This window comes from Podarcis melisellensis (genome assembly GCF_964234715.1).
Source record: "Podarcis melisellensis genome assembly, chromosome: 17".
Lineage (NCBI taxonomy): Eukaryota > Metazoa > Chordata > Lepidosauria > Squamata > Lacertidae > Podarcis > Podarcis melisellensis.
The window spans coordinates 33,923,938-33,939,144 of NC_138534.1; the positions used below are offsets into that span (position 1 = coordinate 33,923,938).

Here is a 15,207-nt window from a genome sequence, read left to right on the forward strand (position 1 = left end):
CTAGATTGGCCATTGGTTTGAGCCAGCTGGCTTTTCCATGTTTTTATCAAGCTAACACACGTTTTTATTTATGATAACCCATGCCCAGATCATTTGATGAATCTAGTAACCCACAAGATTAGCTACCCACACCTTTTCTTTTCCATTATTCACAATTAAGACAGCTGGAGAATAGTGATGCTTTGTTTCCACCTTGAAATGTTAGTTTTGAAACAAAATATATTACCAGATTATACAAATAGGGACCAAGCAAATGTTTAGAAATAAATACATAAACAATATATGTTATTGTGCATCGAATAAATTCAGATCAGGTCCGAATTCTACTAGAACCTTGATATTCTTGTTTTTCAAAAATCACACAAAAAAGTTTGATTTTTGTTTTACAGAGTGAGTGGAAAATATAATTTCCCCAAAGAGAAAGAAGTACAGTTAAGCATTTCAACAGACAATATGTGGAATAAAAAACCTGGCAATTTGAGAGAGACAGCACCAATCTCACCTGCACAGTTAAAAGATTTGAAAGTTGCTTATCCCTGTGAAAGCATTCAATCTTCACCAAATGACTCCAAACCAAAGTTCATTTGTTCAAACACATTAGCTGGTCAGCAGAATCTAGCAGATCTAAAAGATTTCAACAAGAGCGGCTGGAATGCAAAAGACCATGACCAAGAATATATTGCATCCCACAATGAGGGAGGTGAAAGTCTTTCTTTACCTTCAGTGACAGTTGAGTTATTACAACAATCTCCTGAAAACTCTCCTACTAGAGATGATGCTAATTCTGTGTTGGGTACGCTAAATGAGCACCATAACTTAAAATCAGATGTCCTGAGAGATGCTTCACATTTAATGCCTGAATGTAGCACAGCTTTGAGTTCACCTCTAAAATCTGATCGAAACGGGGAATGTGGACAGGAAAAAAATGTGACCTCCAACTGCACAACCCCATATAATTTAGATTCCACAGTGATGACAGAACTAAATAAAGCCATGGAATTGGAGCATTTGCAGATGGAACCATCGTACAGTGAAAATAACAAAACTAAATTTCAACCTTTAAATCAAAATGAACATATTGAGGAAACCTCTCAGTTGCAGAGTTCTCCTGTGCATATTTATGGTGCAGTTTATCCTTATTACTCTTGGTACTTATATCAAAATCATTGCAATACTCACTCAGTAACTCAGACATACCAGGAGTTAAATTCCTGTGAAATGAATCCCCTGACACATGGCATGTCCACAACTACAAGCATAGTGTATAACACAGAGTCTAGTATGTTTTGTTCACAGACTTTTAGTCATTTCAGTGTTGGAGAATCACAAAGGTTTAATTTAGCCCAAACCTATCCAATGTATGGTTATTTCAGTTCTGCCGTGGCCTTTCCGTATAGCCATTGGCAACAGCCATCATGGTATACAGAAAATCAGCCTTGGACACAAGTTGCTTTTCCGTATCCTTCCAATAACGGCTCAGAAGATTATGTAGGAACTACATAATAGGAACTACATACATACAGTAGGAACTAAAGCAATTTTTAAAATGAGCATGTGTGGTTTTTTTTAAGTGGCATTTAGTTGCCCATTAGTATGTGTCTAGTAAAAATCTAGCAAGATCAACATGATACATTTGACATGAGTCAGATGCTTAAAATATCTTTTTGTGAATCAACAACCATGTCCAGCAAGTAATATGGAGCCAGCGCAATGCATGCATGGTTCTGGGGGGCATTTCCCATGTGAACCAGCCCTTGGAGGCATGTTGAACACCATAGCTGTTATTTTATCGTATTCTTTTAGCTTTCATTCCTTTAAAAGCAGTCCTGAACTAGACCTTGGACTAATGTACCCTAGGAGAGTGGTTTGAGAATTTTTTTTAAAGCCCTGAAGGAAATAAACTTTACTTGAAAGTTAACAGACTGGTCCTGTACTGGTTCATCATTTATAATTCAGGCAGAAACTTGTGTTGTTATAGTAAGCATAGCATCCAGAAATGAAACACCCATAGATGCCCCACATACTATTTATTGCCAGTACTGTGGAGTCATAACTGTTGAATCTGCCCTTTGGATGTTATGCAAGTAATTATAGATGTCGCTGCACTTTACAGCAGAGCAAAGGATTGTGATGTTACATATGGAACAAAGGCCAAAAGTAGTCCTCTTTCTATTCTTGGTTGAATCATGAATCATTTGCATAGAAATTTTTTGTCCCTTCTTTTTTTACTTGATTAAAATACTTACTTAAATTTGATATTAATAACTTAAAGGCTGTTGCCTTGCCTTTTCAACCAAAATTAAAACTTAAGAAAAAGCCAAATCTGAATCTTTATAACTTAATACTGGGCAGTTTATCTGGAACACAATTCTGCACAGTTTTACACAATTTAAATTGGGGTACAGGTGAAATTAGTAAAGCATAATAGAAATACTTTACTAGTCACATTTTATTTCAGTGGGATATTTCATTTGTGATTCTGTTCCTGTGAAGCATCTCGCAAGTGATTGCACAATGCACTCTTATACACGCACTGAACTTTGACAATGACACAATCCTTGTGTGAAAACAGCAGGTAAAATGGGTGAGCAGAGGTATAATTTCTCTAGAGTAGTTGCTTACTGTAGTAGACATGTTTTTTTTTTAGTGAGCATGGACTTTGATGAACAGCTGTGTCATAACATTAACCCAGATAAGATTGGGACTGGTAGCTACACTGGACTTGCTGCAGTTCCTTTGCACTACTACCACTTTTTGGAAGAGACATGGGTTCATCTCTGCATTCCTCAGGAAAAATGTTCAGCCATATCTCTGTGGAAAGGAGAGGTTAACTGCACTCAGCACTGTAACAGAAAGCCAGACTAGGGCTGTTAAAATCTCATCCTGAGACTTGTGCTAATTCCACAGAATTTTTTTTAAATCCAGAAGACTGCAGCCTGTATTCATGGTTTGGGGCATGACATTAGATAGTTGTTGGCACTGTGGGACCCGATGTTTAATTCTGCAAACCGCCCTGAGATCTTTTGATGAAGGGTGGTATATAAATTAAACAAAACAAGCAAACAAACAAACAAACAATCTTTTGCAGTGATTGCACCTTTTCTGGGATATGTGCTGCCTCGCATTTGCATGGGCCTAACTTTGGTGCAATCCCCACAGCCAGCACAATTGCTCCTGAGCTGTATACCTCATTTGGTGCTGAAGGAGCTCCTAAAACAGTTAAAACCAGTGCTTTAAAAAAAGCACACATTAAAATAATAGAACATTATTAGAAACCATGGCACTACTGAAAATTTCCGGACATTTAAAAGGCCCAAGTAAATAAATTCACTGAATGTTCCAGAGTTGGTTTCAGGGAAGGCTTGGGACACAGGAAGACGGATTTCAAATATGAGGCACCACCATAAAAATAAAGAAGTCCAACTTGTTAAAAATCAAGCTTGACAGTATTTGTCAGTTCCCTGGACGATGAAAGCAAAATGGTGCTTGTAGTGGGCTCCTTCCCCGAACTGCACCCTTCAGGCTGTGGCGGACCTACAATTTTGGGGGCCCCAAAGCCTGAATGATCATCTTCAATGGGGTTCTTCCATGTCAGATCACCACAGTTAAATAATAATTAAAAAAATACATTTCAGATTTTGCTTAAAATTGCTGTACTGCCACACTCCACCTTCATAACATCTGTGCTCCTGACTCAAATTTAAGATTATTGAAATACAACAAACCCCAATTTGAGTTGTGTGACTCAAATTGGGTCTACCAGGACCCCCCCCCAAAAAAGTGCACTAAAGCCACTTCTGGGGGCCCTCGGGGATTAGGGGCCTTGAATCTTAAGTTTCCTTCGTTTCATAGTAGATCCGCCCCTGCCTTCAGGTTTCGATCCCTTTTCCTCTCTCAACTCGCGAACGGAGCAGAGGCGAGGAACGAGGGCAAGTTCTGCCCTCCGGGCGATAGGTGGCGCTGCGGCCGGCCCGTTTCACCGGAAGCGCCTCGACGTGAGGCGGAAGTGCGCAGCGCCGCCGCCGCCGCCATTACACGGTGCCGGAGGGGGCGAGGGACTTGAGGGTGAGGCTTGGGCCTGTGTCGCGCGCGCGCTCTCTAGGCGGGCCGTTGGGCTTGTGACCGTTGGTCCGGGCCTCCCCCTCCCCTCCCCCTCTCTCTTTGCCCCCCTCAGTACCGTTGGCTTGTCTTTCTTTTTTTTTTCCCTTTCCCCCCTTCCTTCCTTCCTTCCTCCTTCTTCTTTCCCTCCCTTTGGACCGGTCCAGCCTGGACCACGCCGCCCTGGCCACGCCGCCCGGCGCTGCTCCCTTCTCCCACAACTGAGCGGGCGGCTGGCCAGAATGGAGGACAAGAGCTTCACCAAGGAGCTGGACCAATGGATCGAGCAGCTCAACGAGTGCAAGCAGCTGAGCGAGAGCCAAGTGCGGAGTCTCTGCGAGAAGGTGCGTGGGGGACGGGGGGCGGCCCGGATCTGACCGAAATAAAAACCGTACATAGATCTGAGAGGATCACTAGAGAGAGAGGAAGGAGGGGGGAAAAGCTGAATATGACTCCGGCAAAAGGTTTGGACTTCTCCCTTTGCCAGCAAAACGGGTCCTGGGAAGCCAAGGAGACAGTTTTGAGAAGGCTAAAGGGGGAGAGAGTTCTCTGGAAAGGGCTGCCTACGGCTGTGTAAAAATTACCCCCCCCCAAAAAAAAAAGATATTTGCATATAGCAATTAGATTAAAAGCGAAGCTGACAGCTGACAGTCGTGGAATGAAGCTGGTGGAGTATATATCAATGTCATACTTTAAACCCAGGCTTTGCCTTTCTTGGACTGTGACTGTCTCCGCTCCCTGCGAATTTCTCTCCATCCTCATCATTCTTAGCACTGTTAAGATCTTGGTGCCTGGGGCCTGGTTTGAAATCTTGCTGTGTTCCTGGCAAAGGGCACTGTGGGATTGTAGGGAACGTTACAATTCACTCTCCTCCGTTGCAATTTACTCTTCCCTGCGCGCTCGTGGGGAGATGGAAGTGTTGCGAAGGGTGGGGGCCACAGACAGATGACCGCAACTGTATTGTTGTTTTTTTCCAACAACAACAACAAAACAAAAACCCACGATGCTCTCAGCACCGGATTTCTTGCAGCAAGAGGTTGCTTTTGCCACTCTTACGCATGCTGACCCACAGAGTAGCGGGTTCTGTTATAATCCAGGTATGAGCCACACTACTGTATCGCCCCCAAGTACTCAGTGGATGATGCAGTGCTTATGTGGTCACTACGTTTTGAATGTATGTGTCAGACATTTTTTAGAGCATTGTGCAAAATAGCACCGCTTGGTTAAAGTGCTTTGTCACTTTGAAGAAGAAAAAATGGCTTTATGACACAGTACTGTGTATTCCTTTACTTCCATAGCTGTCAATGTTTCTCTTTTTTAAAGGGAAATTCCCTTATTCCGAATAGGATTCCTTGCAAGAAAAAGGAAAAGTTGACAGCTATGCTTTACCTCCAATGATGGCGTTATCCTCACTGTTTTGCACACCCTGATCCAGAAAATTTTGGAACATTCTAGTTTCTTTATCTGAACTAGGTTACTTGCTTTTTCCTTCCCCTCACAAGGTTGAATACAAAGAAGCCTGGGTGAATTTGACTTCTTTCAGAAGTTTTGGACAGCTTCCCTCACAGAAGGCTTCTTTCATGGCTCTAGCTAGCCTATGAGAATATAGAGTTAACAGTGTGATCCTGTACTTGCCTGCTCAATGGGAATTACTCCCATGTAGGTGTGTATAGGATTGCAGCCTAAACAGTACAAATAATGTTTACATTTTTCTTTTTGTTAGGAAAACAGCTGTACGTGCTTTCCACATATTTCAATAATGTAAATTCTTGCAGTGCTCTGTATAATTGGATACAGAACTACCCCCGCTTTTCAACTAAACATTCAACATCCATTACACTTAGCATTATGGACATAGTTGCCCAGCCACCAGGAGTGTGAATTTGAAAGTTATGTAGTTACAGCCAAGAGGGAGCCACAGGAATCCCATAGTTTTGTGCTTATTTCTTGAGTTTTAAATATCTTAGTTTATTGGTATGTCTTTTGAAATCAGAATTTTTAAAAATGCAGGGCTGAATATGTTTATGTAATCAGAAATATGCATAAATTAGTGCAGAAGCATTGAAGCAATGGCTTCCAGAAGACCACATTTCTAGCACTTTTACCACTAAAATTTATACATAAATGAAATATTCCATGATTTATGGAATTGAAGTGAGATTAATATTATTTAATCCATAGTAGATCATATATTTTAACTTCTTAATAATGTTTGCTGCTGGTAGTAATGATAGGTCTGGAAGTGGGGTGCACCTAGGATAATAGTTTTAAGAATATTGATTTTGCTTATCAATACAATTTTTCCTGGAGTTGATAAACACATCCTGAAGTGTCAAGCAAGTGCTTTTTGAACATTGTAGGGCCTTGCATTTGTTGAAATAGGGGTAGGGGTTTGGGGTTTGATTGGTGATACTTGCAAACGGGAGATAATAGGTAGTTCCTGAACACCTGGAAAATTCCTAAACGTTATGCCAGTTGTGACTGGTGCCCATTGGGACTCGTAGGGCAGACTTCAGGGAGGCAAACAATAGGGTGGAGCCATAACCAGTTACAGGCAGAGCCAGTTGATTCTGATTTTGCCCCCATCCTCTTTCCTGTTGAGTTCAACAAGGAACTCAGTTCAACACTGAGATTAAGGACAGTCACTAGATCTTCTGTTGCAGCAGTTTTTCTTTACATTGCATAAAAAACTGACTATATTTTGGTTTCAAATCTGATTGGTTGTTTTTTCTCATATTAGGCTAAAGAGATACTTACAAAAGAATCAAATGTCCAGGAAGTACGTTGTCCTGTTACAGTTTGTGGAGATGTCCATGGTCAATTTCATGACCTTATGGAGCTCTTTAGAATTGGCGGGAAATCACCAGACACAAACTATCTCTTCATGGGAGATTATGTTGACAGAGGCTACTACTCAGTGGAAACTGTGACTCTTCTTGTGGCATTAAAGGTAAGGTTTGTAGGCTCGGACTCCTGTGGTTTTAGATTAAAATATGCTTAGTAAACATTTTGCAATGAGATAAGCTCCATGCCACCTGGAGTATAATGGTGATACCAGCTGATGAATCATTACAACATGTGTTTGTTCTTTATGGCTAGGTGCGCTACCCAGAACGCATTACAATTCTGAGAGGCAACCATGAAAGCAGGCAAATTACACAAGTATATGGCTTCTATGATGAATGTCTACGGAAATACGGAAATGCCAATGTTTGGAAGTATTTCACAGATCTGTTTGACTATCTTCCACTTACAGCTCTAGTTGATGGACAGGTATGATACTATTATTTTAGTGATACTCATAAAAAAGTTTGGCTTCAGTAAACCTGGAAACCATTACCAAGAATGATGTAGATGTGTGGAGGGGAAAGGGAACTCGTGACAGCCCAGCATTCCATCCCATATGTGGTTTTGCCTTCATATTCGGTGGTAAAAGTACTGTACTAATGACTTTAAATTTCATGTCCTTAATTTGAATTGTTACGTGTAAAATACATATTGTTTGTATTTTGCAGATAACACTATGAAGTGTGAAACATACTTGCGTGTGGAGTTCAGAAACTCTAGTTTAAGAAATGTTGATGCTTTTTGTTGACCTAGAACAAAAAAAAAAAAAAGATTAGCCATTAAGTAAGCTACAGAACTTTTCACTGTGCAAAAAATTGATTGCTTTCTGGTGCTATTTGAATTGGAATTTAAAATGAGTTTGGCTTGCGTATAGAAGTGCTTATGTAACAAAAGTATTATTGGTTGAAGTGACCCTTTACTCTAGAACAAAGGAGCAACTTTAAAAAGTCCTAGGATTTTGATACCCTTTATTTCCCTCCTCTAGATGATGCAGATAGAAGGGGATTGTTGAAATGCTATGAAATCAACTATTTTCACAGAAGAGGCAGAAATTGTTTTTGTTACTCTTTGCTCTGTATTATGCGGGCTTAGATGTTAATGCATTTTGCCACATTTTTAGCATTGTACTACTAAATTGATTGCTTTTGTGAAACCTGTTTGGGTTTACTGACAAACTATGGTTAATGGTGATCATGTGAGTGCTGATATATTGTGATTATTATTAACCATAGTAAATTGAATCAAGGCAGCTTCATAAACTGCCTTTTTGTTGACTTGTTTCAACAAACCACTGTTAAGATTAATTATAGCTTTAATGCAAGCTGCGTTTAGAGCAGAAGCAAAACTTCTAAACTCCTGGCAGCTGAAGAGGATGGGGGAGGGGGGAACCTTAAGTTTGAGGCTCACTGCAGCTTATTGTAACCCTAAACAATGGTTTTAGTGTTGCATCTAAAGTGGCCCGATGAAAAACCTGTTTCAGGTGATCACACAAGCTGGTGATTTTAATCTTGGGTAGAAATTTCTGTTCTGTTCTGTTGTGCAAAAACTGAGAAAGAAAGCAACACACAAGGCTCATTGTCAAGTGCATGTTGCGACAGTAGCATAAGAATTGGTTCTTGGTATCAACAAATACCTCAAGCGAATGAAGAGTACAACCCCTTGGCAGTGCACATAATACATTTATTCTGGTTCTTATTCTTCTACAGATATTTTGTCTCCATGGAGGTCTTTCCCCATCTATAGATACACTGGATCATATTAGAGCTCTTGATCGTCTGCAGGAAGTTCCACATGAGGTAATATCAATGAAAATGCATTGTGACTCAGAGTATACATTGAATGGCAAATATATACATTAAATATAGAATAGGGTATGGTATCATATCTTTGAACTGAATCAGGCAAATATAATAGCTAGACAAAAGGGTTGCAACATGCAGTTGATCAGTTAATTGATTAAAAAAATGTGTCGGTTGCCTTAATTAGTTTGCAGATCTTTATCCTTTAAAATTATTTTTCATTCTAGTCTTTATAAAAATGGGAGGCAGTCCTAGTTATGTACCTGAGTAAGTTCTGTTGACCTTTGTGGGCCTTACTTCTGAGTAGACATGTATAAAATTGTACATTATGAGGCATTCCCTGTTGCATGTTTGTGTGGAAATGCCTTTTAGAATTTTGCAAGCTCTGATCAATCTTAAAAACCAAGTGTTATTCTTCTACGGTACTATTTTTTATGTATGACTTTAATTGGATGGCTAGAAAATGAACAGACCAGAACTTCTACTTCATAGTTTACTATAATAGGGTCTGTAAGAACAAAATGTCTGCACAGCTTGTGTGTCATATCAAGCCCTGAACTGGTGGTATAGATACTTTGTTCCAATAATATTTTTCAACTCTCCCTAAATTCAAATATCTCAGGGTGGGTGACAATATTTAAAAGGATAATAACACATCTAGTTACTTAAATGAAAGCAGGTAAAAAATGGGAAATTACATTTCACAGTGTGAAATGTAGCAGTGGGCTAATATTCATAAATGCCCAGCCTGGTGTTGGAATGTCAAAAGCACTGGGGCCTGATTTATTTCCAGGAGGAAGGCATTTCATAGAGCCACCACAGAGAAGGCCATGGACCACATATCTGCAATACTTCCTAACAGATGTTTCCCAAATGGTTTATTATGTGCACTCATGGTAGTGATACATGACTCATTCATTTGCACTGGATTTTAGTCAACACAGAATGCATTTGGATAACAACAGTTCTGTAGCAACTGGAGTTGCTCTCCTGTAACTTTACAAAGTGGCTAGTACATTGCTATAGCTGAAATATGATTTAAAAGAGGAAGACTAGCTTTTTGAAGAGGTTGAGAATTTGTAGATAATAATAATAGTAATAATAAAATTTTATTTATGTCCCGCCCTCCCCAGCCGGAGCCGGGCTCAGAGCAACCATTGGGCTAGAGTTCTGTGAGGATTACCACAGGAGGGGGTCAGGCTGCGGCTTGGCCAAAAGCCTGGTGGAACAGCTCTGTCTTGCAGGCCCTGCGGAAAGATGTTAAGTCCCGCAGGGCCCTAGTCTCTTGTGACAGAGCGTTCCACCAGATTGGGGCCACGGCTGAAAAAGCCCTGGCTCTGGTTGAAATCTTCTCTAGAAGTTTATAGTTTGCTCCCCCTTTCCTAAAAGCACTTTGCATCAGGATTTAGCATCCGCATTCCAACATACGTAGGAAGCACAAGGATATGTGGACTGGTCCAGTCCCCAGCATCTCAGGCACACCCAACTTTTCCAAGTTAAGCAGGGAAATCTCAATGAGAATTCTAAACGTGCTTGAATAAGTGAGGATAGAAGCTCATTCAGACCTTAGTGAGGGTGGGTGGAGTAGACAGAGTCATGCAGGGACCTTGGTAGACATGATGCCTGAATGGGGCTATTGTCTTGTATAAATTGAATTATTCTGGGCATTTGTAAATAATAATTTGGGTGTCCATACATGAATTGAAAATTGTGGTGTTAATTACTTTAGAAAGTTGAGATTATTCCTGTAACCTGGCTTTGAAAGTTTACCGCATGCCGGTGCACACACTTGGTTTAGAATGTTTTACTATAAACAGTGGATAAAATTTCTGTAGCTCCGTTTTGTTTGAGCTGCAAGGTAGATCATGGCTCCTTTCTTCTGTTTGCACCACAATGACTATGTAGTTTAAGAGAGACACAGACGTGCATCTACAGTGCTCTATAGTTAGAAGGTGCATTTTAAACTGATGCTGATGTCATGCAAAGTTTGCTAGATGAGTCAGTTCTGAGATTATGCATAGCTTTCACATTGGATGGGTGTAGACCCTTTAACTAAAACATTTCATTTGTGTGCTTGAAGCTGGAATTATGCCTAGGTACTTTGCATGCAAAAGCTGATCTTGCAGGATCCTGGCATCCCTCAGCTGTTCTTTTGGATTTTCCTTCTTTGTTTAGCTGTCATCTGGTTTCCGTTCTTCCTTTTGGGAATTGCCTTAGTCTTTCTCAGTGCCTTTACTGCCTGCCTCTGGTCCTTTCAACCTAGTTTTCATTTCAACTGAAATTACACTTTTTCTTTACCAATTTTCTCTCTAAACAGCACTGTGGCTTTTCTGTTCAACTTGATCTTTTGCCAGATACACACACAATAGTTCACATACTGGTGATGTTCATTTATATTTTCCTGTTTTTTCCTAGTATGCTTTTTTCTATTTATTGACTTATTTTTTTCTCCTGCTTTTAGTTCTTCTGCTTCATCTGTGTTTGATTGATTCTGGTATTAACTTGTCTTTTTGGCTTGGAATCTATGTATTTTGTTTTGATGCTTTTACTTCATACACCTCTTTGTTTGCCAAACTCATCTGCTAAGTTTCTCATCACTTTTACAGGGGGGTTGGGTGATTTTTTTTCTATTGATACTGTTCACTTCTCTGATTTTCACACTTGTTTTCTCTAGATAGGTTTCATTTTCAAATTCCTGAAGACTGTAACAAACCACTTTTCCTATTTCTTTGTAAAATGTTCTTATTATATAGAATATGCAATATACTTAAGAGATCCAGGAGCTTAACACTTTTTAGATTACCTTTTGCAATATTTCCCCCCTTATGTAACATATTGTACCATTTTCTTTGAACAGGGCCCAATGTGTGATCTGTTATGGTCAGATCCAGATGATCGTGGTGGCTGGGGGATTTCTCCACGTGGTGCAGGCTATACATTTGGTCAAGATATCTCTGAAACCTTTAACCATGCCAATGGGCTTACATTGGTGTCTCGTGCTCACCAACTTGTAATGGAGGTATAATTACTCTGTTGCACCTAGTCACCTAAGGCTTAAAAATGAAAGTCTGTCTTTTTTGGAAAGAAGGTTGTATAGTCTCAGCATCTTGAATTTTTATGCTATGTAGTAGGCACCAAAAATGTCCTATATCTTAGAAGGTGTAAATTAGTATAGTATTCATCAAGAATTATCAGAACACTATTCAGAGTAAATAAAAATGTTTACACGTGTCACAAATATATGGTTCAATTAACTTTATTTGCCAGTGTGCCAGTTAATCCTGTAATATTAATGTCTCTGTGACTGATTTTAGTTCATACTAAATTAATTTTAAGGGGACATTTCAAGTGAGCATCCTACATTTTCCAATTTGCTAGCGGCTAGGGTTTGATAATTCGCCACGAGTTACAGAGAATGTTTAAAGATGTAGAAATTGGTGTTTGCATTTGAACGTAATGAGTATTCATTGAGATAGTGCAAAGCATGTTTGCTCTGACTCTGAAATAGTTTGTTTTGTACCAGTGAAAATATATAGAGCAAGGTAGGATGCATTCCTAAGGTGGTGGGGCGGGCGAGTCAAAGATGGTCCTGCTGGGCTTGTGTCAGCACTGTGAAAGGGAGGACAAAGAAGCAGTCATACATTACTCCGTCCTTTTCTTTTTATTTAAACTATTTCCCTCCCATTGGGACCAATGCAAGGGAGATAGAAAGGAATAAAGTTTTCAGCTCCAGGGCTGTAGTTTAGTCCCTGGTGTGGGACTTGGAAGGCATTAGATCAAAGTATTTTGGCCTATCCCCAGCATGTCTCTCTATCACCTCTGATCAGGGTAGAGCAAGAGTTGTGGAAGTTTCAGCAATGCGGAAGGGGAATTTAGCGTCAGAGCTTGCTTTCTGCTGCCAGAGAAGGGAATTAGATGCTTCCTATGACCCCTGGATCTCTCTCCTAAGGGTCATGGGATTACTGGCCTTACACCTTTTAATCTAGTTACACCTTTTTAAGAAGAAATTGGTTGATACTTTTAACTGAAAGCATTTTCTTCCCCCACTGCAGGGTTACAACTGGTGTCATGATCGGAATGTGGTCACCATTTTCAGTGCACCCAATTACTGTTATCGTTGTGGGAACCAGGCTGCTATCATGGAACTAGATGACACTTTAAAATATTCCTTGTAAGAAACATGAGCTTGTTTTAACAATGGGGGTGGGGTTACAAGGGGTAAAGTTCTCTGGCTTGTGTTAAGTGTTGATGAATTCTATAGAGTACACCACTTTTGCAGTATGAACTCTAGTTTACATATGCTGGAAGCCTAGTTACGGTTTAGCACAAATGTGTGGACTCGTGGAAAGGAGATTGCAGCCATTTTGCTCCTTTCCAGTTGTTTTGCTGCTGCACTGAGCGGGACAAAGCTTGGCTCAGCATGTTGAAATCTGGGCTCGGGGATTAGCTCATCTGGACAAGCTACAAGCCCTAACCCATAGGACAAACTTTGGTTACAGCTTGTGGTCGGGCTGCAGAGATCTAAACCACAAGCCAGAGTTTGGGTGACGTGAAGTTATGGCTTAGTTCAGTAGCAGGCCGGGGCGGGGGATGGACTGCTCACATTCCAAGGCTTAGTGTGATGTGCAAACTAGGCCTTAATGTTCAGAAAATGATAGCTAAAACATAAGTAATATTTTTGAAACTGTATGTTAAAGAATACTGCCTTTTGTTTTTAAAATCACCCAAGTTGAATATCTACCTCATCTAATCAAGGAACAGGACACATTAATTTGGGAATTACACCACAAAATAGTCACCTTCAATGTAGGACAGAATTTTAAACAAATCATGATTAAAACTATGCTAAATGAGTCCATTTTTATTTCAGCGGAACTTCTCCTGCTCAAGCCCTAATAGAGGGTGAAAGTATGGGAAATGATGACTGAAATATTGATAACGTTTGTTGCAGTTAATAAAAATACAATTTCCCTTTTTTGATTCAGTGTTGCATTACCATTTAGTGAAAAATGGGTAATTGTCTACTGTAGTCAAGCAAGCACAAACATTGTCCTCTTGAAATCCTAAACCCTTGGCTGAAATGCTATTTTCAGTTTTGGCAAACCTGAATTATCTTTATTGGCCTGACATTCTGCAATAAGATAGCTTAAGAATGGAACTCGTGGAAATGAGAGTGGAGAGAGGACAGGTATGGGATTTAATTAATAAAAATGCAGCAGTTAATGCAACAAAGCACTTAATCAGCCTTTTCCTTTTAACAGCCTCCAATTTGATCCAGCGCCTCGCCGTGGAGAGCCTCATGTTACTCGGCGTACCCCAGACTACTTCCTATAAACATCTCTTCCTCAGCCTGACCTTGATCAGTAGTAGTACACCTGGCAATTTTTGAAAAGCAACAATTTGTGATAAGTTGAGGTCTGTCTCAGCGTAAAGCCTCTTCATGGACCAAACTGTGCCATAATGAGGATGACGAGCTTTTGAGCACAACTTCAGATGGACTTCAACGCACTAATCAATCCTTTATCAGCCAGTCCAACAGCCAGTTTGCCTGCTGTAACTATAGTAATTGTTTTCTTCTGGACTATTCAAAGAGGAAAGGTAACTAACAAACTCATCTCCCTGTCATGCTTACTTGTAAATTTTAGTTGTAGTGTTTAACTGGCATGTATTAACATTTTGAAGTTTAAGAAAAATGCACAAACTAACTTCCTTCTTACGCCTATCGCCCTCTATTTTATTGACATAAGTAACTTAACTGCAGAAGAAAGTTCCTCTTGGGAGTATGTTGTCATAAGCTTTCCCTCCATTTAAGCTAGATTACTGTTCTGTGTTGATCCTACCTTTTTTCTGTATATTTGTCAAAGTGCTTGCATCTTATTTGATGTATTTGAGCAAATAAACTTGCAGATCATTACTCCAATCAGATGGGTACACTGAAATGAAATAATTTCTCTTTCTCATTCATTATAGGGGATTTATCAGTTGTTGGAATACTGCTTCTTGGCATTAAATATCTGGCAGCTAAACACGTAGGACCAGGGCCACAAACATAGCATGAGACTGTTTGCACTCACTCTTCCTTTCATAGTAGTATAAAGGTAATAGCTAATAGTTTTCTAGTTTATATCATTACTTCATGCTAACTAGTATCTGCAACTAAATATTTAGAACTCACATTTTGATATGCTGCATAAGACAGTAGCTATATCCCTCATAATGAAGCAAAATGTTAACTTGTTCTATTTATGTAAAACTATATTAGCTCAAATTCACATTACAGATTTAACTTAACAAAATGTGGGTGAAGACACTGCCAATTTTTCCTTATAGTTGGTACCTTTTATAAACTTAGTTCTTTTGCAAGTTGTAATTTCTCCTAACAGTTACTCTCCCTCCACAACTTAGTTTACTGCAAAATAATCACTTAAAAAGCTTCTGTAAGAATTGAATGACAATTCCATCC

At 39.7% G+C, this 15,207-nt stretch overlaps 2 protein-coding genes across 2 annotated transcripts in view; both read left to right on the forward strand.

The window, feature by feature from the left end:
* Window positions 1–1,918, forward strand: part of TEX15 (testis expressed 15, meiosis and synapsis associated) — a 31,212-nt gene extending 29,294 nt beyond the window's left edge. The window contains exon 9 of the mRNA XM_081893594.1: window positions 390–1,918. Within this exon, the coding sequence (XP_081749720.1) occupies window positions 390–1,503 (1,114 nt within the window). The 3' untranslated portion in view covers window positions 1,504–1,918. The remainder of the gene's footprint in view (window positions 1–389) is intronic.
* A 2,115-nt stretch (window positions 1,919–4,033) lies between these two features.
* Window positions 4,034–14,664, forward strand: PPP2CB (protein phosphatase 2 catalytic subunit beta). Its single transcript, XM_081894706.1, has 7 exons — window positions 4,034–4,442; window positions 6,839–7,048; window positions 7,198–7,371; window positions 8,652–8,741; window positions 11,602–11,763; window positions 12,797–12,915; window positions 14,006–14,664. Exons 1-7 carry the CDS (start codon window positions 4,341–4,343, stop codon window positions 14,076–14,078), a joined length of 930 nt encoding a protein of 309 aa, XP_081750832.1. The 5' UTR covers window positions 4,034–4,340; the 3' UTR covers window positions 14,079–14,664.
* The last annotated feature ends 543 nt before the right edge of the window (window positions 14,665–15,207 follow it).

What these genes read in the sequence shown, in the direction of transcription:
- PPP2CB (XM_081894706.1), top strand. Translation starts at nt 4,341, where the DNA reads ATGGAGGACAAGAGCTTCACCAAGGAGCTGGACCAATGGATCGAGCAG. An exon ending in TGCGGAGTCTCTGCGAGAAG is followed by an intron (nt 4,443 to 6,838) that starts GTGCGTGGGGGA and finishes TTCTCATATTAG; the next exon opens with GCTAAAGAGATACTTACAAA. An exon ending in TGCAGGAAGTTCCACATGAG is followed by an intron (nt 8,742 to 11,601) that starts GTAATATCAATG and finishes TTCTTTGAACAG; the next exon opens with GGCCCAATGTGTGATCTGTT.